The sequence below is a fragment of the Rhinolophus hipposideros genome (genome assembly GCF_964194185.1).
Source record: "Rhinolophus hipposideros genome assembly, chromosome: 1".
NCBI lineage: Eukaryota > Metazoa > Chordata > Mammalia > Chiroptera > Rhinolophidae > Rhinolophus > Rhinolophus hipposideros.
Window position 1 is genome coordinate 94,247,842 of NC_138047.1, and position 24,545 is coordinate 94,272,386.

Consider the following 24,545-nt stretch of genomic DNA (forward strand, 5'->3'; position numbering starts at 1 on the left):
TCCATGCTCCTAACTCCGAAGGCTGCTGGTTCGATTCCCACGTGGGCCAGTGGGCTCTCAACCACAAGGTTGCCGGTTCAACTCCTCGAGTCCTGCAAGGGATGGTGGGCAGTGCCCCCTGAAACTAAGATTGAACACGGCACCTTAAGCTGAGCACCAGAATGACTCAGTTGGTTGGAGCGCACCCTCTCAACCACAAGGTTGCTGGTTCGACTCCCGTAAGGGATGGTGGGCAGCGCCCCCTGCAACTAGCAACAGCAACTGGACCTGGAGCTGAGCTGCAGGACAAGAACTTGAAGACTGAAAGGACAAGAACTTGAAGCTGAACAGCACCCTCCACAACTAAGATTGAAAGGACAACAACCTGACTTGGAAAAAAAGTCCTGGAAGTGCACACTGTTCCCCAATAAAGTCCTGTTCACCTTCCCCAATAAAATCTTTTTTTTTTTAATTAATTTATTTATTTATTAGTTTCAGGTGTACAAAACAAGGTAATACTTAGACATTCATCATTTATATCCCTCATACTGTGAACCCCCCTCCCCCCATCCACTATCCCTCCGACCTCACACTGAACCATCACATTATATATATAAAATTATAGTTGGCATTCATTAATGTTTAGCTTCTGGTGTACAATGCCATGATCAGGTATCCACAGTATCCCTGAGGTGGTCTCCCAAATAGGACGCATGTCCATCGGATACCCAACAAAATCTTTATAACATTATAGAATACCTTCCCCAAATTAATTTTCAAAAAAACCCTGAGGCCATCTTGTGGTTACCAGCTGCTTCCAAATCCCTTCACCTTTCCACTTATCCCCAACCCCCTCCCACACACCCATCTAACCACTCTCGGTTTTTTCTCTGCGTCCCCAAAACTGTCTCTGATTAGTTCATTCACATAGTCTTTTCTTTAGATTCCATATATAAGTGAGATCATATGGTACTTGTCTTTCTCTTTCTGACTTCCCAATAAAATCTTTAACAAAAAAAAAAAAAAAAGAAGTAAAACAAAACCAAACCAATCTAACCAGAATTTGAAAGACTTAGGTACAAGTACACAATGCAGATCCTGTTTGTATTTTCAGGATAGGATAGTGTTTCCCCAACTTTAAGAATGCCAAAGCATAAGCATTACCTGCAGATGCTGTTGAAGTTTGTATTCTGATTCAGTGGGTGTGGGCTTCCTTCTGCACTCAATAATTACTTGTCAATTTATGTATTCTGAAGGGGACATTAGGAATTATTTTGTCTAATCTAGCATTTATGATGTGCCTCCAGTTTCCCAAATGCATATCCATCTGGATAGCATATCATATTTGCTCATGTCACTTACCTGCCCCTGTCTTTGAATGGTTCTCCATTATCAGCAAGCTTTTGCTGCATTAACAAACCACCCCAAAATGCAGAGGCTTGAAACAACCAACATTTATTTTGCTCATGGTTCTGTAGGTTGTGATTTGGGTTGGGCCCAGCTGGGTGATTCTTTTGCTGGTCTTGACTGGGCTCACTCTTGGCTTCTCTGGTCAACTCTAGGGAGGTAGGTTGCTGTTCCCCTGACAGTGCCGACTGTTGACTGGGGTGGTGGAGAGCACTGGACACATATTTCTCATCAACACCCAACTGGCTCGAGCAAGCTGGTTCAGGTGGCACCAGAAAGATTACAAGTGGGTCACTAGAGTCAGCCCAAATATTCAAGCCTGTTTCGTGCTTCTGTCTGAATCACGTTTGGTACCAGACATCCTTCTGGTCAAAGCAAGTGGCATGACCAAGTTCAGCATCACCATGGGGAAGAATTACCTAAGGGCTCGGATACCAGGGTGAAGCATTAGTGACTGGTTTTGCAATCTGACTCTTCAAGTTCCAATTGGCCTTTAAAGCCTTCCCCAGAGAGGCTACCAGGCTTGTTTCTGCTCCACAATATTGCTCTCTCACTTCCCTCTTTCTGGACCACTTTCTACCTAACTTCGGACAGAGCCCCAGTCCACTTTCCAATGCTACCTCCTACTTAATCTTGATGTCTAAATTGGATGGAATCGTCAGTCACATGGCACATCCCATTCCGGCTGTCATAGTTACTTATGTACAAGCTGCATCCTCCCCTACTAGACCAGCTAGTTCTAACGGGTTTTCATTGTGGCTGGCTCGGTTTTGCATTCCTGTAGTATCCAGCAAGTAATATCAATTGCTACTATTTATTAAGGATAGGTATGTGTGTGGTGGTGGTGAGAGAGAGGTGTTCTATAAAATGTGGTCATCATACCACAGTTGCTAAGAAGTTTCTTAAAAGCTAAATTCTTTACAAATGATCTTTAATGATGATTAATCAATGGTATGATCTGTTAAAATGAAATAGTGAAGATTGTAATTTATGGGATTTTAAAAAAGATTTTTATTAAAAATATAGTTAATATACAATATTATACAGTGGTACCTCTGTTTTCGAACAGAATCCATTCCGGAAGACCATTCGAATTCTGAAATGTTCAAAAACAGCCGACAGCTCGGCCTCAGGATCTTGTACTCAGCGGAAGCCGCGTGACAAGTTCGACTTCTGAGGCGTGTTCGAAAACCGAAGCATTTACTTCTAGGTTTACGGCATTCATAAACTGAAAAGTTTGTCAACAGAGATGTTTGAAACCCGAGGTCCTATTGTATTAGTTTCAGGGCTACACCATAGTTATTCAACATTTACAGACCTAAAGAAGTGATCACCATGGTAAGTTCAGCAACCTTCTGACAGTGTAGTTCTTTATATAACCTCTATCTTATACAAAGTAGGTATTCTTATTGGCTCCTTTTTCATAGATTAGGAAAGTGTAACACAGAGAAATGAAGTCACTAGTCCAAGATCATAGAGCCAGGAAGGTGCAGAGTCAGTATTTGAACACATTCTCTCTTGAACTCAGAGCCTGGCCTTTTCAACTAGTCTCCTCATTGAATAAAAATAAATGGTTTTGAATAAGCCACATGCAGATAATTAAGAATTGACCAAGGAATGTATGTGTGCCCACTGTTGGAAATGCAAGTCAGGCTACAGGGGTAACATAAGGTCTAGGGGTTGATGGGCTTCTCATAGAGATGAGCTCAGATTTTGACTCAGGTCTGTAGATTCACAAATTGTTCTCAGTTCTCAGTAGAACCGAATTATTGATAAAATGATTTCAGACTCACAAAAGACTGGAGAAAAGTCTAGAATGCTTACTTATTAGTGTCCAGGGATATAAAGAAGAGACAACCACACCAGCACACGAGTCAGATGGTCAGCATATTCTTTTATCAAAAGGGAAACTAAGTTAAGAGGAGATGGTTGCAGAGTGTTTACTTTCTGCCTCCTTCCAAAAAGGATCTAAGTCCATTTCGAAGGGAGCGGCTATTTTTAAGTACTACAGTCAGCAGTGAGGCACGGTGAGTCATTCTGGATTAAAATGCTGAGTCAGCCAAGCTGACGGGAAGACTCATATTGAGTCATCAATGCTCCATCTCTCCTGGGCAATACTAGAGAAATTCTTTCCTCTCAATGTCTCTATTTTCAGTATTCCATAAGAACATCAATATTGATAGGGCTTCACTCTCTCGGTTTGGGATTGTGAATCTGCTCTATCCTGACTCTGATTATTCCCTTCCCATCATTATAGTTGCAGTTTGGGCAGCTGTCAGCAGGAGATGACAATGCTTTAGGCTTAGTTATACAGGGATGGGGTAATTGGTTAATCTCAGGTGTGAATAGCTCAGGAAAAATAATGTTACTAGGTGAAGCAAGTGATGTTAAATTTTTTTTTTCATTTGTAAAAATGTGGTACACAGTTGAGATTGTGAAGGAAAGAAATGCAAACACCTTATGTAGTAGTCAGGTTTGAGTGTAAGAAGCAGACATGTAGGAAATGTAATGTAGGGAATAAGGTGTTTACAAAATCACTGGGAGATCTATGGGTGTGGGCTCTTAACAGGGCTTCTAGAAATCACTTCCAGAATACTGCAGAGCTGACCCACCAGGGGTGCTCGAGGACACTACTAGGGCTACTGATGTCAGGAACCCACAGCTGAGGTTGTGTTCCTGGTATCAGAAAGGCACACTGTCTCTAGACACCCGGCAAGCTGGAGAATGGACTCTGACAGGCCCTCCAGACCTCACGTCCCTACTTCGTAGCTTGCCAATGACGACATATAGTTGAAAGCAGGAATCATTCCCCACCTTCTAAGTCTCATTCAAGTACATTTAATTGGCCAAACTTAATTTGTTTCTAGAATTAAGAATTGCTAGTTGGGAGGAAGTCTGGAAAATGCAGTTGTCATTGTCCAGCCTGTGGTAAGGCCCAGAAAAGGAGGCTGAACGAAACAGTTCCCACTCTGCACACCCAGGGCCTACTGGCTTATTCACCACCATGGCCATGACTCACTGCAGCAACAGAGCTCAGGGTCTCGCATTTGCTGAATGTGTCCTCTGTGCCACATGCTGGGCTGGGTCCTTTCATCCTTCATTGCCTCCTTCTCACTGTTATGCCCCTTTCACAGAGGAGCAAGCTGGGGCCCACAGAGATTAGGTCATTTGCACAAACTTAATGCTGGAGGAAGAAGAGCCAGGCTCCGAACTCCACCTGCCTGTTTGCCACCAACTACTTGACCACTTGCCTTTTTCCCTGTCTGCCACTCACCATCACTCTAAGTCCAAGGCCCCTGAAACTCCTCCCAGCTCTCTTTCAAATGTGAGCCAGCCCCAGGCTGTGGGTTAGTTCACAGACTCCTGACAAGTGTCCTGCAGCTTTCCTCTTGCTCCTGCTTTTAATGGGGGTATCACAACTTTGTTAACACTCTCCACAGTTTTACTGCTGGGAGGAGGCTTTCTCTACCTACCTCTCCTCCCTCCGGAGAGAGACCGGCTTTACTCTTCCCAGGGAAGGTCTGAAATTACTTTCCACCTCTACTTTCTTTTCATCTCTCTCCATCTGAAATAGAGAAGATGAAGGCGAGACCACGCTTTCCGAATTCTCTGAGTCTCAGCAAAATGTAATTACTACATTTTTTTCCCCTCTTTCTAATCACAGGAGACTTCTTTGAGCAACCTAGTTACTGATTCTACCGGCTCCCTCACTTCATCCTTCCGACTGCTCTTTGAAGCTTGGCCTCGGTGTGGAAGTTATTTTGCTTCAAACTGCTTAAGCTGCCTCATTAATGAGGTTGATGACAGCCAGATCCTACCATGCTTCTTAAGAGACTTGTCATTTCCCCTACCCCGAACACTTTAGAACACGTGTGAGTGGAATGGCAAAGTGGTGTGGTCATTATTTGTCCATTTGCATCTGCCATTGGAAAACACCTCCTCAATTTAAAATACCCTCCAACATGAGGTGTCACCTATTCATCCCTGGTCCCTGCTCTCTCTCTTCTTTCCACATCTGGGTTCATTCAGCAACCACCCTATGATAAGCAAACTCTGGCATCTGTTCTTATCATGTATTCACTAAAACAGTGTTTGGGAATGCTTGCCATGTGACAGGCACACCCTAGGTGCTAGGAAGAGTAGCTGAAACGTCAGGGTTCCTATCTTCCAGGAGCTTCTAATCCAGACACTACACAACTCATAAAAGGAATTTGAAGTGAATACACACACACACACACACACACATAATTTACTTCAAACTACATTCCTACTTAGATAATGTGGTCAGGGAAGGCTTCTCAGAGGAGGTGACATTTACACTGAAGGAAAACTAGGAGGCAGCCATGCAAAATGAGAAGGGGCAGGTCATTTAAGGCAGCAGGCACAGCATGTTGGAAGAGAAAACTTTGATGTGTTTCAGGGTCTGCAAGGTCAGTGGGGTGGGGGCCCACCAGCCAGAGGGAGGATAGCATTCGGTGTCAGTGGGGACCAGACATTGCGGGGCCTTACAAGACGAGGGGTCTGGATTGAACAATCAGTGTGATGGGAAATTGTTGAAGAGTTCTAAGCAGGGGGAGGATGTGGTTTGATGTATACTTAAAAGATAATTCTCTCTGCTGAGTGGCAAGTAGACAGGGATGAGGGGTGATACACAAAAGTGGAAGCCAGTAGGTCATTGCAGTTGTCCAAGGCGAGATGACAGAGAGCTGGATTAGGTGGTGGTGGGGGGGGGGATGTGGAGAGAAAGGGGTGGGGTGAGGCATGACAAAATTGCTGGCAGACGAGATCTGAGTGGTGATGGAGTGGATGAGACGGTGATGCCTTCCGGTTTTCAGCATCAGGAATTCTGGCATGAATATGGATGGCAGGGGTCTTTTCTGCTGATGGGGTTTAATGGGCTTTATGACTTAAGAACACACTTCTCGGTAACCTGTCCTCTTTCCCTTTCTGGCTATATTATTGTGACTCCATCCTCATCCCAGTGGACAAAACTTTGAGCTGCATAACCTGCCTAAAGCCTAGTGCATGCAATGCCTCTTGGCTCTGACAGTGTGTGGGGGTGGTTAGGAATACAGTTCCCAGGGCCAAACAGCTTGCTGTGACTGGTGCTCTCTCACCTTCCTTCTCCATAGCCTAGCTTCTTCCGTTGTAAAAAGGGATGAGGACAACTGTACCTCCCCCATAGGGTTGCTGGGAGGATTGAATGAGCCACTGCAGGTAAAATCCTTAGAGCAGCACCTGGCATACATGCTCAGGGTTTGCTCTTATTAGTGGAAGTCAGAAGGGACCAGGTGCTTTTGACTGTACCCACCTTTACTCTACAGCACCTTTACAGCAGAATTTAGTGCTTGAAGGCATTCCCCAAAATAGATCCAATCCCACAGTGGGTTAACAAGAAAAACTATTTTACTAAGTATTTCACAGGCGCGTGGGGTATGGGGATTTCCTCCAGAGTATACAGCATTTCATTTCCAAACATTCTCATCATTGAAAATCTGGTCTCTTCTCTCTCTCGTTTGCCACTTGCTGTGAATCTACACCCCCACCCCCACTCCCACTCCCTTTGTGCAGTTTTCCTGGCCTCTGGAGCTGGACTCTCCTTTTTACCTTTAGGTTTTTACAGAAACCACAGTTGAGTTTGCTAATAGTAGGGGGTTGGGGAAAATGGGGTAAAAAAAAAAAAAGCATATAGCAGAAAAGAAAAAAAGACCAAACCTTTCTGAGCTAAGGTTTTATCTCAAGAGTTAGTTAAAGAATAGAAAATAAATGCAAAGAAAATAGAAGGAAAGAAATAATAAAGACAAGACCAGAAATCAGGGAAATAGACAACACAGAGAGGATTAGCAAGACCAACTATGGAACACTCTGAAGATACCCGACCAGTACTCCTCAAAACCGTCCCAGCCATTGAAAACAAGAAAAAGCTGAGAAATTGTCATAAACCAAGGAGACTAAGGAGACGTGATGATGACCGCAATGTGGCGTCCTAGATGGACCCATCAAACAGGGCAAAGCAAAGGTCCACTGCAGTGAAGCAAGGATAATAGTTTCAGGTAGAATTGATGCCGAGATAGGTACTAATGGTAACTGAGGGAGAAAAATGTTGTTGATTGTCCCGAGGTCTTGAAAACACCGATATCCTTATCTATTTGGTTTCTTCACTGGCAAGACCAGAATGTTACAACAGAGTCTGGGAAGTGCAGGGTCTGGGAAGACCTTTGGATATAAGGCCTTCAGCTATAGCTTTGAACCCTTCCTTTGCTTCTGATTTCAGGGGATATTGAGGATGTTTGGGTAACAGTTTCGTTGGCTCTATATATTGTCCACATTCTGCCCCAATTATTTTTTCTATGTCAGTGGACTTTGAAGGTCATAGAATGTCAGGTCTGATGTTAAAACTTGACCTGGGTATGCACCAAATATAATGGGGAAGGCATAGGTACATCCGGAACACACATAACTTGCCTATGAATAGAGGACTTCTCTGGAATTTAAAGAAATAGTTCCTCTGTTGAGCACTTAATATTACAATTCCATTTGCAGAGTAAGTCTCTCCTTATTAAATCTGCAGGGGTGATGTCACAGAGCAGAAAGACATGTTTTTCATTCAAGGGCCCAAGGATTATAGTTAAGGACCTGGGAGATAGGAAAATTCTGTGGGTTATTTGAGAGCTAGGAAGAGGCTGAGCTACGATGAGGAATTTAATGTAGGAAGAGAGTGCCCCTATCTACCAGGAATTGATGAGGCTGACGATATGTATTCAACCTGAGTGTTTAAGGGTAAATCGGGATATTAAGAGTTTACTTATTTTTTTAATTAATTTATTTTTAACCTCTCCGGAACACCCTCATTGCTCAGAATTGAGGGATTTTCTTTGTCTTGGTTTTTCTTTTATAAGTTGGGATATTCTTTCTTCCCAGGGTTTCTTCTGTTTACAATATCTACACTGTCCTTGTCAAAGATGGTTGCTTGGGAAGTGGGCCACCTAGCTGTTTGATCTGCAAGATCCTAGTTTATTTTGGATTCTGTCTCATTTTTATTCTAACCCCCTCTCAAAATGTTCTGACAGGTGTTTTAGTTCAGGCAAAGGTACTCTTTCCCATTCTAACTACTATGTTTGAATTAGGCTTCCAGTTTCAGGTTTAACTCCACTGACAGTAGGAGATGAAAGGGCTGCTTTTACACCGGCACCTTCATTAACTCCTGAATGTTGTCAGAAGGTATTTTTCTAGTCTATCATGAAAACCTGTATTTTCATCTTTTCTGTTTGCATGATTGAATTATGGTCCAATCAATCTTTATTAGAAATGTTTGGGGATACAACTTTTACAAGACTTTGCCCTACTTTTCAGGCTTTTTGTTTTGGACTCTAGATGTATTGTGGAAAGAGAGGTCTTTCCTGTAGATCACTTTCTGGGCCAGTCCAATCAGCTTCTGACATTTAAGATTTAGCATCGGAAATTTTCAACAACATGTATACAAGTTGACGTACGTTAGGTGACCCTGAATTATATGCACCTGAAAGAATTTTAAATTCTTGTAGGAATAGTTGCTGGTCTTGCTGGAGAGTAGGGAGATCCTTAATTATAGTTTTTAATTTATCTTGGGTCCAAAGTTTAAATTCTATAGTTGCCTGCATATCTGGAGGGATAGATTTTTACACGCAACTAGCATTTTGTGGTCTTAGCAGAATTGTTGGGAAACAGTAGGGGGTCTGGCCTGGTCAAGAGGAAAAGAAGGGAGTAATTGTCGGAGGCAAGGAAAGAGAGATCAGAAGGATAAAGGAAAAGAGGGATATTGGATTTGGGCAGGCAACGGGAGGACAAAGAGAGAGAGGATTTACTAGAAAATGAGGAACGCGATGCAAAGATAGCAGAGATCATATCTGGTACTGACTTACCATGTTGGCATAGATTTGACAAGCCACAAGTAGCAAGGCACAAGGGGCTTCTGTAGATACCACATCTGGTCAAAGGTTGGGGTCCATGGTGACGGACAGTGCAGACCTTGCCTCAGTGGAGTGTCCAGGAAAACTAGGGAAATAAACAAAATAAACAAAAAACAAAGACTATTTATTCCGAGCTTGCTAGACCAAGGGGGTTAGTAACCATGATTTGCATTTGGCATACTCAAAGGTAGGCAGGGGAGTGGAAAAGCTTTACAGTAAAAAAAGGGGGAAGGCTTCAGGTGTGCTCTGGTTGGAGGTTGCTGGCAAGGGGGCGGTGGAGATGGGCTAATGAGAACCAGGCATCTTACGTCATTGGTTTGGGGAACATATTTGGCTTTCTCTGCTTAGTCCTGAGTCGGAAGCAGGTGGAAAAATTGGGAAGCTGGCAGTCCTTGACCACGTTCTAACTGTTCTGGGTAGATTGCTGCAGGGTTGTAGGTTGGGATTCTTATCATGTATGGTCTGGCCCTTGTCCATTTGTATAGTCAGTCTGTCAAGGTGAAGATGTTGTTGAGCAGTTAGATCTCACTTAATCACTGTGACTATCTCCTCCATGTTCCTATTTTACAGATGAGGAAAGCAAAGCTCAGGTCATGCAACTAGTGAGACAAGCAAAATTCAGACCTATAGAGGTTGGAGCTACTTTAAACTAGGTTATGTTTCATAAAGATTATGACATTTTCTGATGCTGCCCTATCTGTTAAAAGTAGTAGATACTAAAAAGTTTTCATTGGGTGAGTGAATGGATGAAAATAATTTTGGAACACTTTTGAAATGATCTCCACAGCCTGTGTTTTTGAATGCTTCAATGATGGCATATCCTGATGGATTTAGTTTTGGGAAACAAACATTTTTCCAAATTAAGACTGGTGAATAATGTGAGAGAACCTGTTGGCTCAAAACAGTGTGTCCATCTAGTAATGAGATGGATCTTGCGATTTTTGCCCATTTTGCATGTGATCAACAAAGCAGCTTTGAAGTCTTTTCCAAAGGAAAAGTTGTAAAAATAGCTGCATTTTGGGAAATAAGAACCTGACTTTTCCAAAGTTTGAAGGCTAACGCTTATTTTAAAAAAATAAGCTAAATTATTTTGCGATCTATCTTTCTGTGTAATCTTACACAGTTCTCACATTGTCTACATCATTCAACAAATATTTGTTGAACAGCTATTATATGTTCAGGGTATGCTTTGAACACAGAAATGAAATATAGCCAACCAGGAGCTCAGAGTCTAGTTAAGGAAGACACAAAATTAACAACTGAAATGCAATTTAACAAGTACCATGGCTGCTAGATGACAGGATGCCCTGGGAACAATAGTGAGTTGGTATGTGTTAAAAATTGACTCCTGAGAAGGTAAGGGCCTGATTTGTAGCATTTGCCGATTGCCATGGTCTGAATATTCCCACCAAGGCCAATTTTGAGCTACTCACGTGATGCCACTAAAACAGGAGTTGAAAAGAGGTGTGCGTCATTATAGTCTATTTCCACTGCAGAAGGTAGCATCAACATAAATGATGTCAAAAGCATAGATAATAGTAAAATGGAGTAAAATAATTAGGAAGTGATGAGTTGCAGCATTTATTACTTTTGCTTTTAAAATAATGAACGTAACTGTAAGCTTACATAATGTATTGTTAAAGAGTGGCTGTATTTAGAAACCAGCTCCCCAAATCACTGAACATTTGACTATCAGCTCTTGCAAGCCAGTATGAACGCGTGCACGGGGGCTCTTGCACATCCCGGGACAAGAGCAATGTCGGGAATTACTGCACACTCACGTAAGGTGAAGAGTGCGAGGAAACGGAAGGCGAGGAGCCGGCCTTTTCATCTCTTGTCTCTCTGGCATCTCGTGCGAGGCTGTCGAGTGGTCAAAGTAAATCATTAATTCAATATTACAAAAATAGTGTAGCCCCTGCTACATTCTGGACGCTGTTCTTGAAGCTTGGGATGGGTGGGGGGGGGGGTGAGTGTGGCAGCAAAACCCAAGGCCCTGTCTTCAGGGAGTTTACGTTCATAGGTGTGTGTGTGTGTAAAACACACGTCTGGCACATCAGGCGGTGATGACAAGCGTTAAGGTTAACAACACTGTAGTGCAAAGAGAAAAGGAGTGGGGCATTGCTATTTCATGAGGGGTGGTCAGGCCACGGTAAAGGTTGAGACATTCGAAGGGAAGGACGAAAGGTTCTGGAACCTGAGAAACACGGTCTAAGTAAGGCTGAAGCACAGAGTGCGCAAAACTCACCGTCCAACAGGACGAGATCACAGAGCAATTTAGGGAAGTTTTCCTTCGGAGAAGCCCACGCCACTGCCCTTTACTTTCCTCAGCCCCTCTGCACGAGCGCAAAGTCCATGCTTCAAGTCTGTCTCAGGAACACTCGCGAGCAATTGACCAATCAGAGGCAAGGAGGCGGGGCTAATTTTCAGTCCGATTTGAAGCCCGCTAAACGCGCGGACACCCGTGCGCATGCTCAAATTCTCCAGTTTCTGGCGCACGGTTTGGCGTGGTTCACGCATGTGCGAGAGCGAGAGGCGGATGTTTGTCCCAAGGCCTTGCCGTACCGTCCAGGAGGCGCGTTGCATCCTGGTTCCGTCGTGTGTCTGTCTCGTGTGGACTCTTGCCCCGCCGCCGTCGCCACCGCCGCCATGAACCGCGAGAGCTTCGCCGCGGGCGAGCGGCTGGTGTCGCCGGCTTACGTGCGGCAAGGCTGTGAGGCCCGCCGCTCGCATGAGTGCCTCATACGGCTGCTCCTGGAGCAGGTACCGAGCTGTCGGTCGGACCTGCCCCGGGCCGCCGCGCCCCCAGGCTCCGCCCCGCGCTCCCGTCCGTGCCGAGCCGGCCTCTCCCGCTCCTGTTGGCTGGGTGGGACCCGTCCCCGGAGCGCGTCGCAGCCTGGCGTGCACTCTGCTGACCTGCTGCCAGCAGCAGCCAGAGCGTGTGATGGGGGGGTGGGGGGGTGTGGGGCCGGGAGTTGGCGTCTCGTCCTGTCTGCCGCGGGCTGCGGGCGTGGGGGGCGAGGCCCAGCCGGAGTGTGTGCTTTGCTGGCGGAGAGCGCCGTGTTCTCTTCGAGGCTTCTTCCTCGTGCTGAATTTATGTCTGAATTTTTTTTTTTTTAATTTATTGGGGGTGACAATGGTTAGTGAAGTCACATAGATTTCAGGTGTACGATTCTGGGTTACGTCATCCATACGTCCCACTGTGTGTTCACCACCCAGAGTCAGTTCTCCGGCCATCACCCATTAGGTCTGAGTTTTAGGCAGCAAGGAGCCCTGGCAAAAAATAACACTTTAAAAAGTTTTAAAATTCCTTGCAGTAGGGTTTCAGGGAACCGTGCATGGTTTTCTTAAATACAAGTGTTTGTCTGTGTGTGTTTCAAGGGCAAATGTCCGGAGAATGGTTGGGATGAAAGCACGCTTGAACTCTTCCTACATGAGCTTGCAATGATGGACAGCAACAATTTCCTGGGCAACTGCGGTGTGGGAGAAAGGGAAGGGAGAGTGGCCTCTGCGTTAGTTGCTCGACGTCATTACAGGTATTTGTCTCAAGTAGCTTGTGAAAACGTTTTTTTTCTTTTTTTTTTTTTTTGCTTAGAAACAGTGGCGGCAGTATTCATCATATTATAAACTGTCTGCTTGTAACTTAACGTCTTCTCCCTTCAAATGGACATGTAAGCGAGATGCAACAATTTATCTGGTGTTTTTCAAGACACTGGGGTAAAAGTTCTGGTATGTGGTGGTTAACAAAACTGCCTATTCGTTCTATTAAGAATGCTTAACCTAACAAACTTACTTGGCTGTAAGAGTTTAAAACATACGAGGGTTACTTATCCTTTTCCATGTTTCTTTTCTACAATTGCAAGGTTTTTTTTTAGAGAGTGATGTGTAATAGGTAGATCTTGAAAACAATGTTCATCTACGTCTAAACTGAATCCCACTTTATAAGTACCTTGCTTTGTTGCAGTAGGTGCAGCAAAAGGGATGTTACATTTAATTGTAGATTATTAAATCCCTCTTGCGTTATTTCAGGAAGCTTTTCATCAGTTCTGATAACTAATTGGTAGTGGTTCCACATGTAATCATGTTTCTGTGTTGCAACCTTTCTGTGAAATATAGGTAAACGCTTAACAACTCCTGTCTTCCATGATTTTAGATCATGAAAGAATTTTCCTGGGGGTAGTAGAATTTTATTTCAGTCAAAGTCACCACACTTCTAGTTCTGTCAAAAGATACAAACGTCCAGTTATAAAATAAGTAAGCCATGGGAAGTAATGCACAGCGTGGTGACTAGTTAACAATACTGTATTGTATATTTGAAAATTGCTAACAGAATCGACCTTTAATGTTCTTATCACAAGAAAAAAAATTGTGTTGTAACTGTGTGGTGATGGACTGGATTCCACAATATATACAAGTGTTGAATGATTATGTGGAAACTAATAGCATGTTATATGTCAATTTAGAAAAAACGTTGCAGTCAAAGCTAATGATCCTGAAGGTATAACTTGGATGAAAAATTCATGGTCAAAAATGGGCTGATAACATGGTTGATATTCTGTGTAAAAAAAGGCTTTGTACATGAGGTTTCAGTGGTAATGAAGTGCAAACTAGTGTTCTGTGGTAATTCCAGTGTGCAGAATTTCCAATCTAATTATAAATTACAAACAGATGTTTTATTTTGAAGAGTATCCAGAAGTCTTTGTGAATAGTGTATAACGTCTAGTTTAAAATGAGTGGATTTGCACACTTAATTTTCAAGGAGCGTATAATTCTTTTAAAATTAAGGCAATATTTGAAACAGCTCATCCCCATTGGAACTTAGCCCACTGCTATGGTTAGGGGAAAAGGAAAGAAAGAAGATAATTTAGTGTTGCGTATATTCTGCTTTTCTACTGCTGCATAACAAACCACTGAAAAGCTTAGTGACTTAAAACAATCGTTTATTATTCTCTCTCATAATTCTGTGGGTCAGTTGGGTTCAGCCCGGTGATTATCGCTTTGGGTCTCTCATGTAGTTGTAGTCAGTTGTTGGCTGAGAGTTTAGTCGATGAAGGTTCAACTGGGCAATTTATCCCAGTTGAGTCATGTAGATTGCTCTTTGGCTTCTCCCAGCATGGCATCTGAATTATAAGAGGGAGCCCCCCAGAACAAGCCCTTCAAGAGGCCAGGTGGAAAGCTTGAAGCCTTCTTATGACCTAACTCTGAAGATCCAGACCATCACTTCTGCTAGATTCTTTCTGGCCAAGCAAATCACTATGGCCAGCCCACGTTCAAGTGGAGGGAATTAGACTCATCTCTTGGTGTGGCAGTACCATGTGGGCACAGAGAGGAAAGGAATTGATGGTGGCCATCTTTGGAGTACTGCAGCACAATTGATGAATTTGTTTTAATTTAATAGAATATTTTCATATTATTAATAGTTTATGAACTACATCTACAGGAGTCAAGTATTGCTTCGGGTATTATTTAGTTATTGTAATTGTATCCACTTACACAGTGGATTGCTCTGAACACTGAATATTTTTGTCCAGTTGTTGGCCCATTTTTTGCTTAGGTTCATTCACGGAATTGGACGATCGGGTGATATTTCTGCTGTGCAACCAAAAGCTGCAGGTTCTAGCCTTTTGAACAAAATTACCAATTCTTTGGTCCTGGACATCATAAAGTTGGCTGGTATGTACTGTGTTAATCGTAATACTTTGGGCTGACCAGCCATACATACCTTTGCCTAATTTCTTATATTAATGTCTTTTTCCAAAAAGGATATATATAGCTTTTGAAAAAAAAATACATACATACACACACACACACACACACACACACACACCCCTTTAGAATAAGATAGAAAGTCAGAGTCATAAGCATACAGGATTTGGCAGTGAGCTTCCTGAGAGTGAGTACAGTGGAAGCACTAAATGTACCACTCGTATTATTTGCTAGAAGAAGTATGTAATTTCTTCATAAAGGATACTGGTTTATCAGTGGAATAATTTCTGTTCTACTTTTTATTCCTAGGTGTCCACACAGTGACCAGCTGCTTTGTAGTGCCTATGGCAACTGGTATGAGTCTAACCCTGTGTTTCTTAACATTGCGACACAAAAGACCAAAGGCGAAGTATATTATATGGCCGCGAATAGACCAGAAGTCCTGCTTTAAATCCATGATCACCGCAGGTAAAAGAATGTGCTATGTATAATGTCTTCAATATCACAGTTAAACATTTCAACCTTTTTATATAGAGATAAATAAGTAAAAAGAAACTAAACCTGTTCTTGTTTCTTCTTGTTGTCGTGATCAACATACATAAAATTTACCATTTTAACCGTTCTTACATGTATAGTTCTATGACATTATGTACATTCACGTTGTTGTGCAACCATCATCACCATCCGTTTTTAGAAACTTTCATCCTTTTAAACTGAAATTTTGCCTGTTGAACAGTAACTGTTCCCTCCCCAGTACTCACAGTTTCTAATAAACATTCTACTTTCTGTCTCTATGAATTTGACTACTCTACATCCCTCATGTAAGTGGAATTATAGAGTATTTGTCTTTTGTGACTGGCTTATTTCACTTCCCATAATGTCCTTAAGGTTCATCCATGGTATTGTATGTGTCAGAATTTCTGTCCTATTTTAAGACTAACATCCTATTGTGTGTGTGTATGTTCATCCTACATTTTGTTCATTCATTCATTCGTTGATGGACACTTGGATTATTTCCACCTCTTGGCTATTGTGAATAATGCTGCTATGAACATGGGTGTACAGTACCTACCTGTTTGAGTCCCTGCTTTGAATTCTTTTGGGTATATACTTAAAAGTGGAATTTCTGGATTGTTTGCCCTGTTGGTTAAAACGGAGACTGATGAGCTACCTTACTAGATTGTTTTGAGGAATAAATGGGATGACAAATAAAATGCCCAACAATAATCTCTGGGCCATAAAAGGTGCTTAGGAATATCTGTTGTATATACATGAGTGGAGTACACATAAATTATTACCATGAATCAAAGTACAAGAACGCAGACATCATTAAATATAGATGAGACAAAAATCTTTAAATTAGTATTGTAGTTTTTGGCTTGCTTAATTACAGTCAAATTTGAGAATTTAAGGTTATTTTGAATGGCCTCAATCTGTTGTATGAAATGAACAGTATTGGGCTGTAACTAAACTGCATAAATAATCCTAAAGAAACTCATGTAAAGGGATTCATAATAAGGACATATAGCAGAAAGCTGATAGACTTTAAAAAATATATTGATTTATTTTAAGTGGCATAAAATCGTCTAGTCTGTTAATTGACATCTTATTAAGCAAAGAACTGATAACTAACTTATGAAAAAGATTGGCATATTGGAAAACTGGAAACTTCCAAAAGATGGTATGATTTGGAGTACAATTTGCAGTTAATTATTTTTTGGGATAGCCTCTATTCTTAGGAAGCAAGATAGTTGTATTCTTTAAAAAAAAACTTGTATTTTAATCGTCTGAAGGCCAAAATAGGGTTGGATGTTGGAGATTTGAGAAATAATTGAAAATTAGCTGTCCTCCGGAAACTACTTATTTAAAGTTTTTAATGTTTGCTTTATTAGCTGTGAAATTTTAGATATAAAACCTGGACATTTCTGAACCAACGTGTTTGAAATAGTGATTTTATAGTAGCTTGTTATACAGTTTTTATGTTTTTGTAGTTAGAATGAAGATAACTTGATGTGGATTCTAAAACACAAAACTACTTGCTCTTGACTTTGTTGTAACTTGCTGTGTGACCTTGGGAAGCCACTTCACCTTCCTGAACTTTGGCTCCCTTATCTTTGAAATGAGTAAGTTGAGCTAAATGGTTTCTAAATGCCTTACAGCTCTTAAACCCATGAATTTAGCCTGTTGCTAGATTTTGGTGTTTGGGAATACCAAAAATGTGACTACATAATAACTTTATGTGCAAAATTTCCCAGGTTTGTTTTGTATACAATTTCTGAGATTGAAACACATAGGTTTTACTTTTATCCTAAATACTTACTAGTATCACAAAGTACTTAGTTAATATGCGTGCCTTGTATATTATTTAGTGTATATATTGCTTATACAACTTTTTAAGTTTATGGATACTTACAAATATTTACCATACAATGTTACATCGTTATTATTCAGGTAAACCTTTGATCACATGTTAGTTAAGTGTACTGATTCAATTGAAAATTGGAAAACAATTTTTATATTTAAGTTATAGGAGGCCCTTGTAAGCTGACCCATTAGATGGGTCAGTGATCTGTAGGCTACTAAAATTCATAACAGTTTTTTTAGAGGTAAAACATTAAGTTGATGATTATGATTTGTTTCAATAGTTGAGTTATTATTTTTGTCCATCTCTGAAATAAAATGAACTTTAAAATAAAAGTTAAACCTTGCCAGGGAATGGGTAGATTTGCTTTTCTGTGGACTGAAATTGAACTGGACTAAGTATTTTCGTCATCAATGATTGTGTTATTACTTTTATAGATATCTTTTTAACATTTGTTTCCTTTCCCAGAACTAGTCTTTCTTGTCATGTCGAACTGTTAAGTAGATTTGTGACCCTAACTGTGGTTTAGTTGTCCTTCACGTTACTTTGACATGTGTTTGACTCATACCATTATTGAGCTGGGTCTTTATCGCTAGAAGAGGGTTCATCGACCAAAATAAATATTTAGAGTTCTTGTGTAGACGAGCACTGCTCCCTGGAGTTCCAGAATCTTCCCTGACACTAACATTTACACAAAATGTTTACACTAACATTTTGATTTTTGCTTGGCTTGCTTAGGTTTTGAGCCTGTGGTGATAGAGAACATTTTAGAAGGTGATGAGCTGCGTACAGACCTGAAAGCAGTGGAGGCTAAAGTCCAGGAACTGGGGCCTGACAACGTTCTGTGTGTTCATTCTACTACATCCTGTTTTGCTCCAAGGGTGCCTGATAGGTAAATGATTTGTGAATATTGTCTTGCGGGTGTTCCTCATTCTTTTAAATAAAATGCATATATACTAATTCTCAAAGATGCTGCAGTAACATTTGGCAGTCAATGGACTATTCTAAAAGAATAGATGACTTTGCGGACAAACAGCATAATTGCTTGAGAAAATAAAACGTTGCTATAGAAGAAGGAAAAACAGCTAGTACCTGGTGGAGATCCCTTTATCACCTGAGCACAGGCAGAGCATCTGTTTTCTTGCTCTTTTCCCTGTTTCTGATCTCTTAGCATCTTTTTCCTCATTATTTAATGCAAGTTTCTAAGCTACATGTTGGGTTTACTCGTTTTCATTAGTTTTCGTATGTGGGAACTATCAGTATTAACATAAAATTTTAGGATTATTTACTGCTCTTTGAATTTTGTTTAATGGGAAGATTAACCCAGATGTACACTTGGTGTTCACAGTGGTTGTCTTTGCATTTCAATAAAAGTGTAAATATTTAAGAAAATAAAAGAAAAAAGCAAAAAAGCAAATGTTTACTTTTCTAAAGGCTGGCTACAAATTTTTATTCTGAAAATGTAGTAGGCTTAGGTATAGGAATACAGATCTCTAGTTTTGACAGCAAATCTTTGTTTCATTTTACTGTTTTGAATAGAAGTGCTAGTAATTTTTAAAAACTATGTTGACTTTGGACTATTTTTGTAGCATCAAGTTATACTTTGGTTTTCATGAAGTCACATAATTTTGCAGTAATGAATACATACACATATTAGCTTTTATTATCTTATAGGCAGACTTTAAGAGACAATTTTAAAGCGATGCTCTTGAAAATTTTCCTTGCTTCAATCATGAGTCTGAATTCTATTTTAAGATTAAATTGTATATGCTTTATTATTAATCACATTTTAAATTTATATTAAAATATTAACATATCTATTTTCTCATTGATGGTTTTGCTATCTAGAGAAATTTTAATGTGATAGAAATAAATCACATTTACAAAAATAGCATATGGATATTTATGTTAGATTATTTGTCATTGAGGATAGTTTGGTTTTGTTTCATTTTGATTAATTATTTTTGGATGTTTACAGTATGCTAGTGTACTATTAAGTATTTTATATGTATTATTTCGTTTGGAAAAAATTGTAAAGTTTTTTATCAGCACAATTCTCATTTGCCACTTTTTATCGGTGTTATATGATGAATGTTCCTTAGGGAACCTTAAAAAAACGGTGATAAACCGTTTTCAGTAATATGTTTGAATTTCTGATTTTTATTAAATTAAAAAATACATTTTGATTTCTTTACATTAAGCTTAATTCTTGATAGTCATAATTTGAATGTGTATATATTGTCTTTATTAATTCATTAATTGGACAGAGCATTGCGGGGCAAAATCATCAAAGGAACTGTTAAAAAAGAAGAGTATCATTTCTTCTAATTGATAAACACCTTAAATTGGCTTCTAAGTTAGAATACAGTTTGAGTCACATGAAAAATATTTTTTCAGTCTCTCTTTGCCTTTCATTGAATACCTTTATATACACTCTAAATATTAGTAGATTTGATCAATTCAGACTAAAACTACTTGCAAGTGATTTTTTTTTTAAACGGCACTTTATGTTATTATGGTGCCTTACTCTCAAGGAAGTTTATTATTAAGGAATGCTTTCATTAGAACACAAACATGTGAAAGTGCCTTTTATGAAGAAAATACTGTGTGTATCCCAGAAGGTCTACTTTGTTGAAAACAACATCTAATTAGTTTACGTAACAAAGGTTTTCTGTGTTGATTTATGAGACTTATGAAAAGGAATGATAAAATGAGTTTAAGGAACTAAATTGAAAACTACTGACAAAAGAAGAGAATAATGTTACTCCTATTTTTAGCTTAAAAACATCTTAATGCATGTCTATAAAATGAATGTATTATGCATAAATAATAAAACTATATAATATACATTTGAAATATATAACCAATGGAAAAGAACTTTTATTGTGTAAAAATGCTTTGCTTCCAAATTCTTTATATTGTAGAAAGAATTTTTAAAACATAAATTCTATTAAACTGTATGTAGGATTTAGTTTTAGCCTCTAATATGAAGACGTTTCTATTAGAGATGACCTCAGTCACAAGTAGTATTTGATTTCGCAAAGGAATATAATTTGTTATACTCTAATTGAAATCTACTTATCTTTTCATAAAGTTAGACTTTCAAATTGTCTTAATATAAGGAGTGTCAAGTGAAAAAGTAAGAGTGAATTTAAAACAAGCAGCTATTTTCAAGATTCTTTAGTATCCAAGTTGTTGGAAAATGTTGGTACTGAAACATTTTGATGTTCTGTATTTTTTTAACACATTGAAGTCTATTTGAAAGTATAGTTTTTACATTATGTTTGCGGTGAGATTTCTTAACATTTCAAGATACGCTAATTATTTTGCACATATTAGCTTTAGTACGATAAGCAACCAGAAGTATTTAAACATGAGCATACAACCTTATACAGAGTCATTATAAATAATCTGCTTCCTGCTTTTTGTATAAGAAATTTTAAAGTGACTTTAAAGTGACCATCTATACAGACTTTTATAAATATACATTTTCTCATTTATTGGTAACTTAATTACAAGCTTTTAAAGTGCCTGCTCTGTGTTTTCAAACTGCTGAATTGTATGCTCAAGTACTGTTGTAGAAATTTCAGTTTTGTCGATTTTTTCCCCCTAGTGTATGTTAAGAATAACTTAAGTTAAAATAGTTTTCACACTGTAATTTATAAAATTACGTAGTATGACTGTGTCTTTCTATTGAATGTTTATGTTCACAGATTAGAGGAGCTGGCTGTGATTTGTGCAAAGTACGGCGTTCCACACATAGTGAACAATGCTTATGGGGTACAGTCTTCAAAGTGTATGCACCTCATTCAGCAGGTAAGGGAGTCTAAAGAGGTATGTCAGGAAAAAAGGGATTTTAATGTCTAATAGGGTTATTACTTTGTTTTTCTTACAGCCTAACATAATAAAAACAGTTGTCTACTATCCTCTACTTTATGGAGCTTTAGAAGTTTGCACACTATGTTCAGTCAGTAAAAGTCAATTTTGGTAGTATGGTGGTAATTGGATTAATAGCTTTGGTCAGAGCCAACATAGAAATACTTCAGTAGCTTAGTTTTTAACTTTCGGAGAATGATTCATTACCAGGATTCTCCTTTTTCTAACATACTGGATTATGGTATTTTAAAAACTATATCTATGGTTTGTGCTATATTTAATATTTAAGGAATCACTTTACCTTATTTTCCTAGACTGGAAATGACTTCATTTACAAACATTCTAGCATATAACTATGGAATTAGCAAATTTTTAAAAAAATGTATGACTTGCTTTATTTCTATCAGCATTAACTAGATCCTAGTCCCACTCCGAAAAAGAGTCACAGCCATGGCCTGCTAGGCTTTGTGTGGTCAGGCCTTTGCGGCTTCTCAGATTTCATTTTCTGCTGCCCTTCTCTTACCCATTCGTCTCACCACACATGCCTCTTCTGTTCTTCCATGGCGCCACATATGCACACACCAGTGAGAGGACATTTGCTCTTGCCCCTCCCACTCGCTGGATTGCTTTCCTAGTGAGTTTCCATGGCTTCTTACCTCCCTTTTTTTAAGGCCAATGTGACTTTCTCAGACACCCCAAAATAACACATTCCTCTTGCCAGCATTGCTATCCCCCTTTTCGTGTTTTACCATATTCATCGATTTTAAGATGCACATTTTTTTTCACTTTGTAACATCTCTGAAATTGGGATATTTTATAGTCATTGGTGTCCTAGGTTAATTGGCAATTTTTTCTCACCTAGTGGTATGTAAAATAACGTCACTTCTTAAAGTGGATGGCTTTTTCTCTCCATAGTACTTACCATCATTTGATAAGTTGTTTATTTATTGTCTAGTTAATTGACAGTAATTAGAACTGAGTTTCTATTAGGGCAAGGACTTTGTTTTGTTCACTGTTATGTCCTCAATACATAGGACAGTACCTGGTACATAATTGACAATAACTAGTTACTGAAAAAATGAATGAATAAATGAAGTATTATATTTTATTACAATGATTAATTATTCATACTATATAGGATATAGATAGATGTTATTCGTGTATGATATAAGTTATATAATTTGTGTGCATAACGATGTTAATCACATATTCAGTTTTGTCATACATGTGATCTGTGGCATGTGGACATAATTCACAGATTATCTGTGGCCTTCTCCAATGTTGTGGTAAATACTCCTGAGCCCAGTGGATCCTGTCTAGTAACTTTTTTTTTTTAACTTTTTTAACTTTTTTAAAAAATCATTTTGATTATACTAGTATCATCTCTGATATAAATGCGGTTTATATGACAGTAATAATAGCTGATTTGCTTAATTTCTTTACTCAAAGGTTGTGCCAGTTAGGATGTAATTGGTTGCAAGAAACAGAAATTCCAACTCAAATTAGCTTAACCAATAAGGAAATAGATTTGTTTATATAACATAAGAAGTCCAGAGGTGGAGTACGTTGTAGGCATGGTATGTCAGGGTTTCATAATATCTTTGGAGGAAAACTACCATTTCCTTGGTATTCTTTTCTATTATTCCTTAACTTTTTAATGTTTCATTCATCACAGTTCTAAACTAGATTATATCTAATTTGGTAGCAGAAGAAGCTTGTATAATTCTGTACGCTGGAAATCTTAAAAAACATTTCAGTGATTCATTTGCATTCCTCCTCTCCCTTTTACTCTCCTCTCCCCTTCTCCTCCTCAATTTTTAGCAACTTCAATTCTTTTAAAAGTCAAATACGTAAACATTACTAAAAGTTTAGAAAAGTGAGGAAGGAGTAGATCATTCATAACCCTATTACCCTAACAAATACTTTTAGTAATTTATGTATGCCCTTTTCTTATGTACAGTTAAATTGCTTTTTATATAGTTATAGTCATTGTATACATTTAGAATTAACTTTTTAAAACTTAGTGAAAAAATATATTTAATTTTTAAACTTAAATACAAGCTTAGATGATAATTTTATACTCTCCACATGCCTCTGAAGTTTCATTATGATCATTTTAATGGTTAATATTTACTCAAATGTTATTTACTCAACCCAGGAAGTGCTCAGTGTTGTGGTGCTCACACATATTTTTGAATACTAAAAATCTGGAGGCATACTTGAAGAGAGGAAGACTAATAAAAGAAAATGAGCTCCAAGATACTATATGAAAGGTGCCCTTGGAGTTGTGCATCACGAATACACTATTTGTTATCATCTCTCTTCATTCATGAGGTGGTTTTACTAAATTTTAACCAGAAAAATAACACTATAAAATAGGTAGATAAATTTTTTAAATGTAGCTATTCTATTACCTTCTAAAATTGCCATTTCTTAAAAAAAAAAAAAAAGGCAGTACACATTCCATTTGTCCCAAATTGGCCCTCACCAAAGAGGTAGTGCACTCTTACATTAAATCAAATACATACTTAGGACTTACTGAGTGCTAGTTGCTGTTTCATGACATTCTAAAAAATTAAAGTTAGCTTTAATTCTTTCCAATAGTCCTTCATAGTAATACGTACTAGTATATTCCATCATGTGTCAGGAATCCTGCTAGACTTTTAAAGTTTATTAACTTCCTCCTAATAATTTAAGGTATATTTCTTATTGTTGCCCTTCTGCAAATGAAGAAACAGACTCGCGCCAGGTGACTTGCTCCAGGTCCGAAGCTACCAAATGGCCCAACGAGTTCATTGTGACGCCAAAGCCCCCTGTTTTTCTCTAAAAGGCAAAGTGTTAAAACTGCAAATACTTTCTTGAGGAGACAGTATAATGAGGCAGTCAGTGAAGCAAGAGCTATAACTAAAATGCTTTAAGGGCGATGCCCCAAGATGGCTTAATGCTGAGCACATAGGACATTGTGGTATACACATGTAGTCCCCAGGAAGCTAACCTTTGAAGAACCTGTACTTTTGTTTATATACTGAGCTGAGTAATAATTTAGGAGACTCATGGAATACGGATGTTAGGACAGCTTAATGGAGGGGGGTATAGTAGAGTCACAAAAATATACAGGATTATTTTAGAGTCAGAATGGATTGTAAAGCTCCAAAGTGTGAGAAGCAGCAACGTTGCTTATTAAGAATTGAGAGAAGTAGGTGTTATACTGTTTATTCACAGACCTAATTGTCAGTTCATTCAACAAATATTTACAGGGTTCCCACTGA

At 39.1% G+C, this 24,545-nt stretch overlaps 1 protein-coding gene across 1 annotated transcript in view; it reads left to right on the forward strand.

The window, feature by feature from the left end:
* Positions 1 to 11,872: 11,872 nt before the first annotated feature.
* The window catches only part of SEPSECS (Sep (O-phosphoserine) tRNA:Sec (selenocysteine) tRNA synthase), a 33,051-nt gene continuing 20,378 nt past the window's right edge, over positions 11,873 to 24,545 (forward strand). Inside the window, exons 1-6 of the mRNA XM_081059769.1 lie at positions 11,873 to 12,095; positions 12,714 to 12,868; positions 14,887 to 15,005; positions 15,348 to 15,506; positions 18,139 to 18,292; positions 21,114 to 21,216. Of these exons, the coding sequence (XP_080915895.1) occupies positions 11,982 to 12,095; positions 12,714 to 12,868; positions 14,887 to 15,005; positions 15,348 to 15,506; positions 18,139 to 18,292; positions 21,114 to 21,216 (804 nt within the window). The 5' untranslated portion in view covers positions 11,873 to 11,981. The remainder of the gene's footprint in view (positions 12,096 to 12,713; positions 12,869 to 14,886; positions 15,006 to 15,347; positions 15,507 to 18,138; positions 18,293 to 21,113; positions 21,217 to 24,545) is intronic.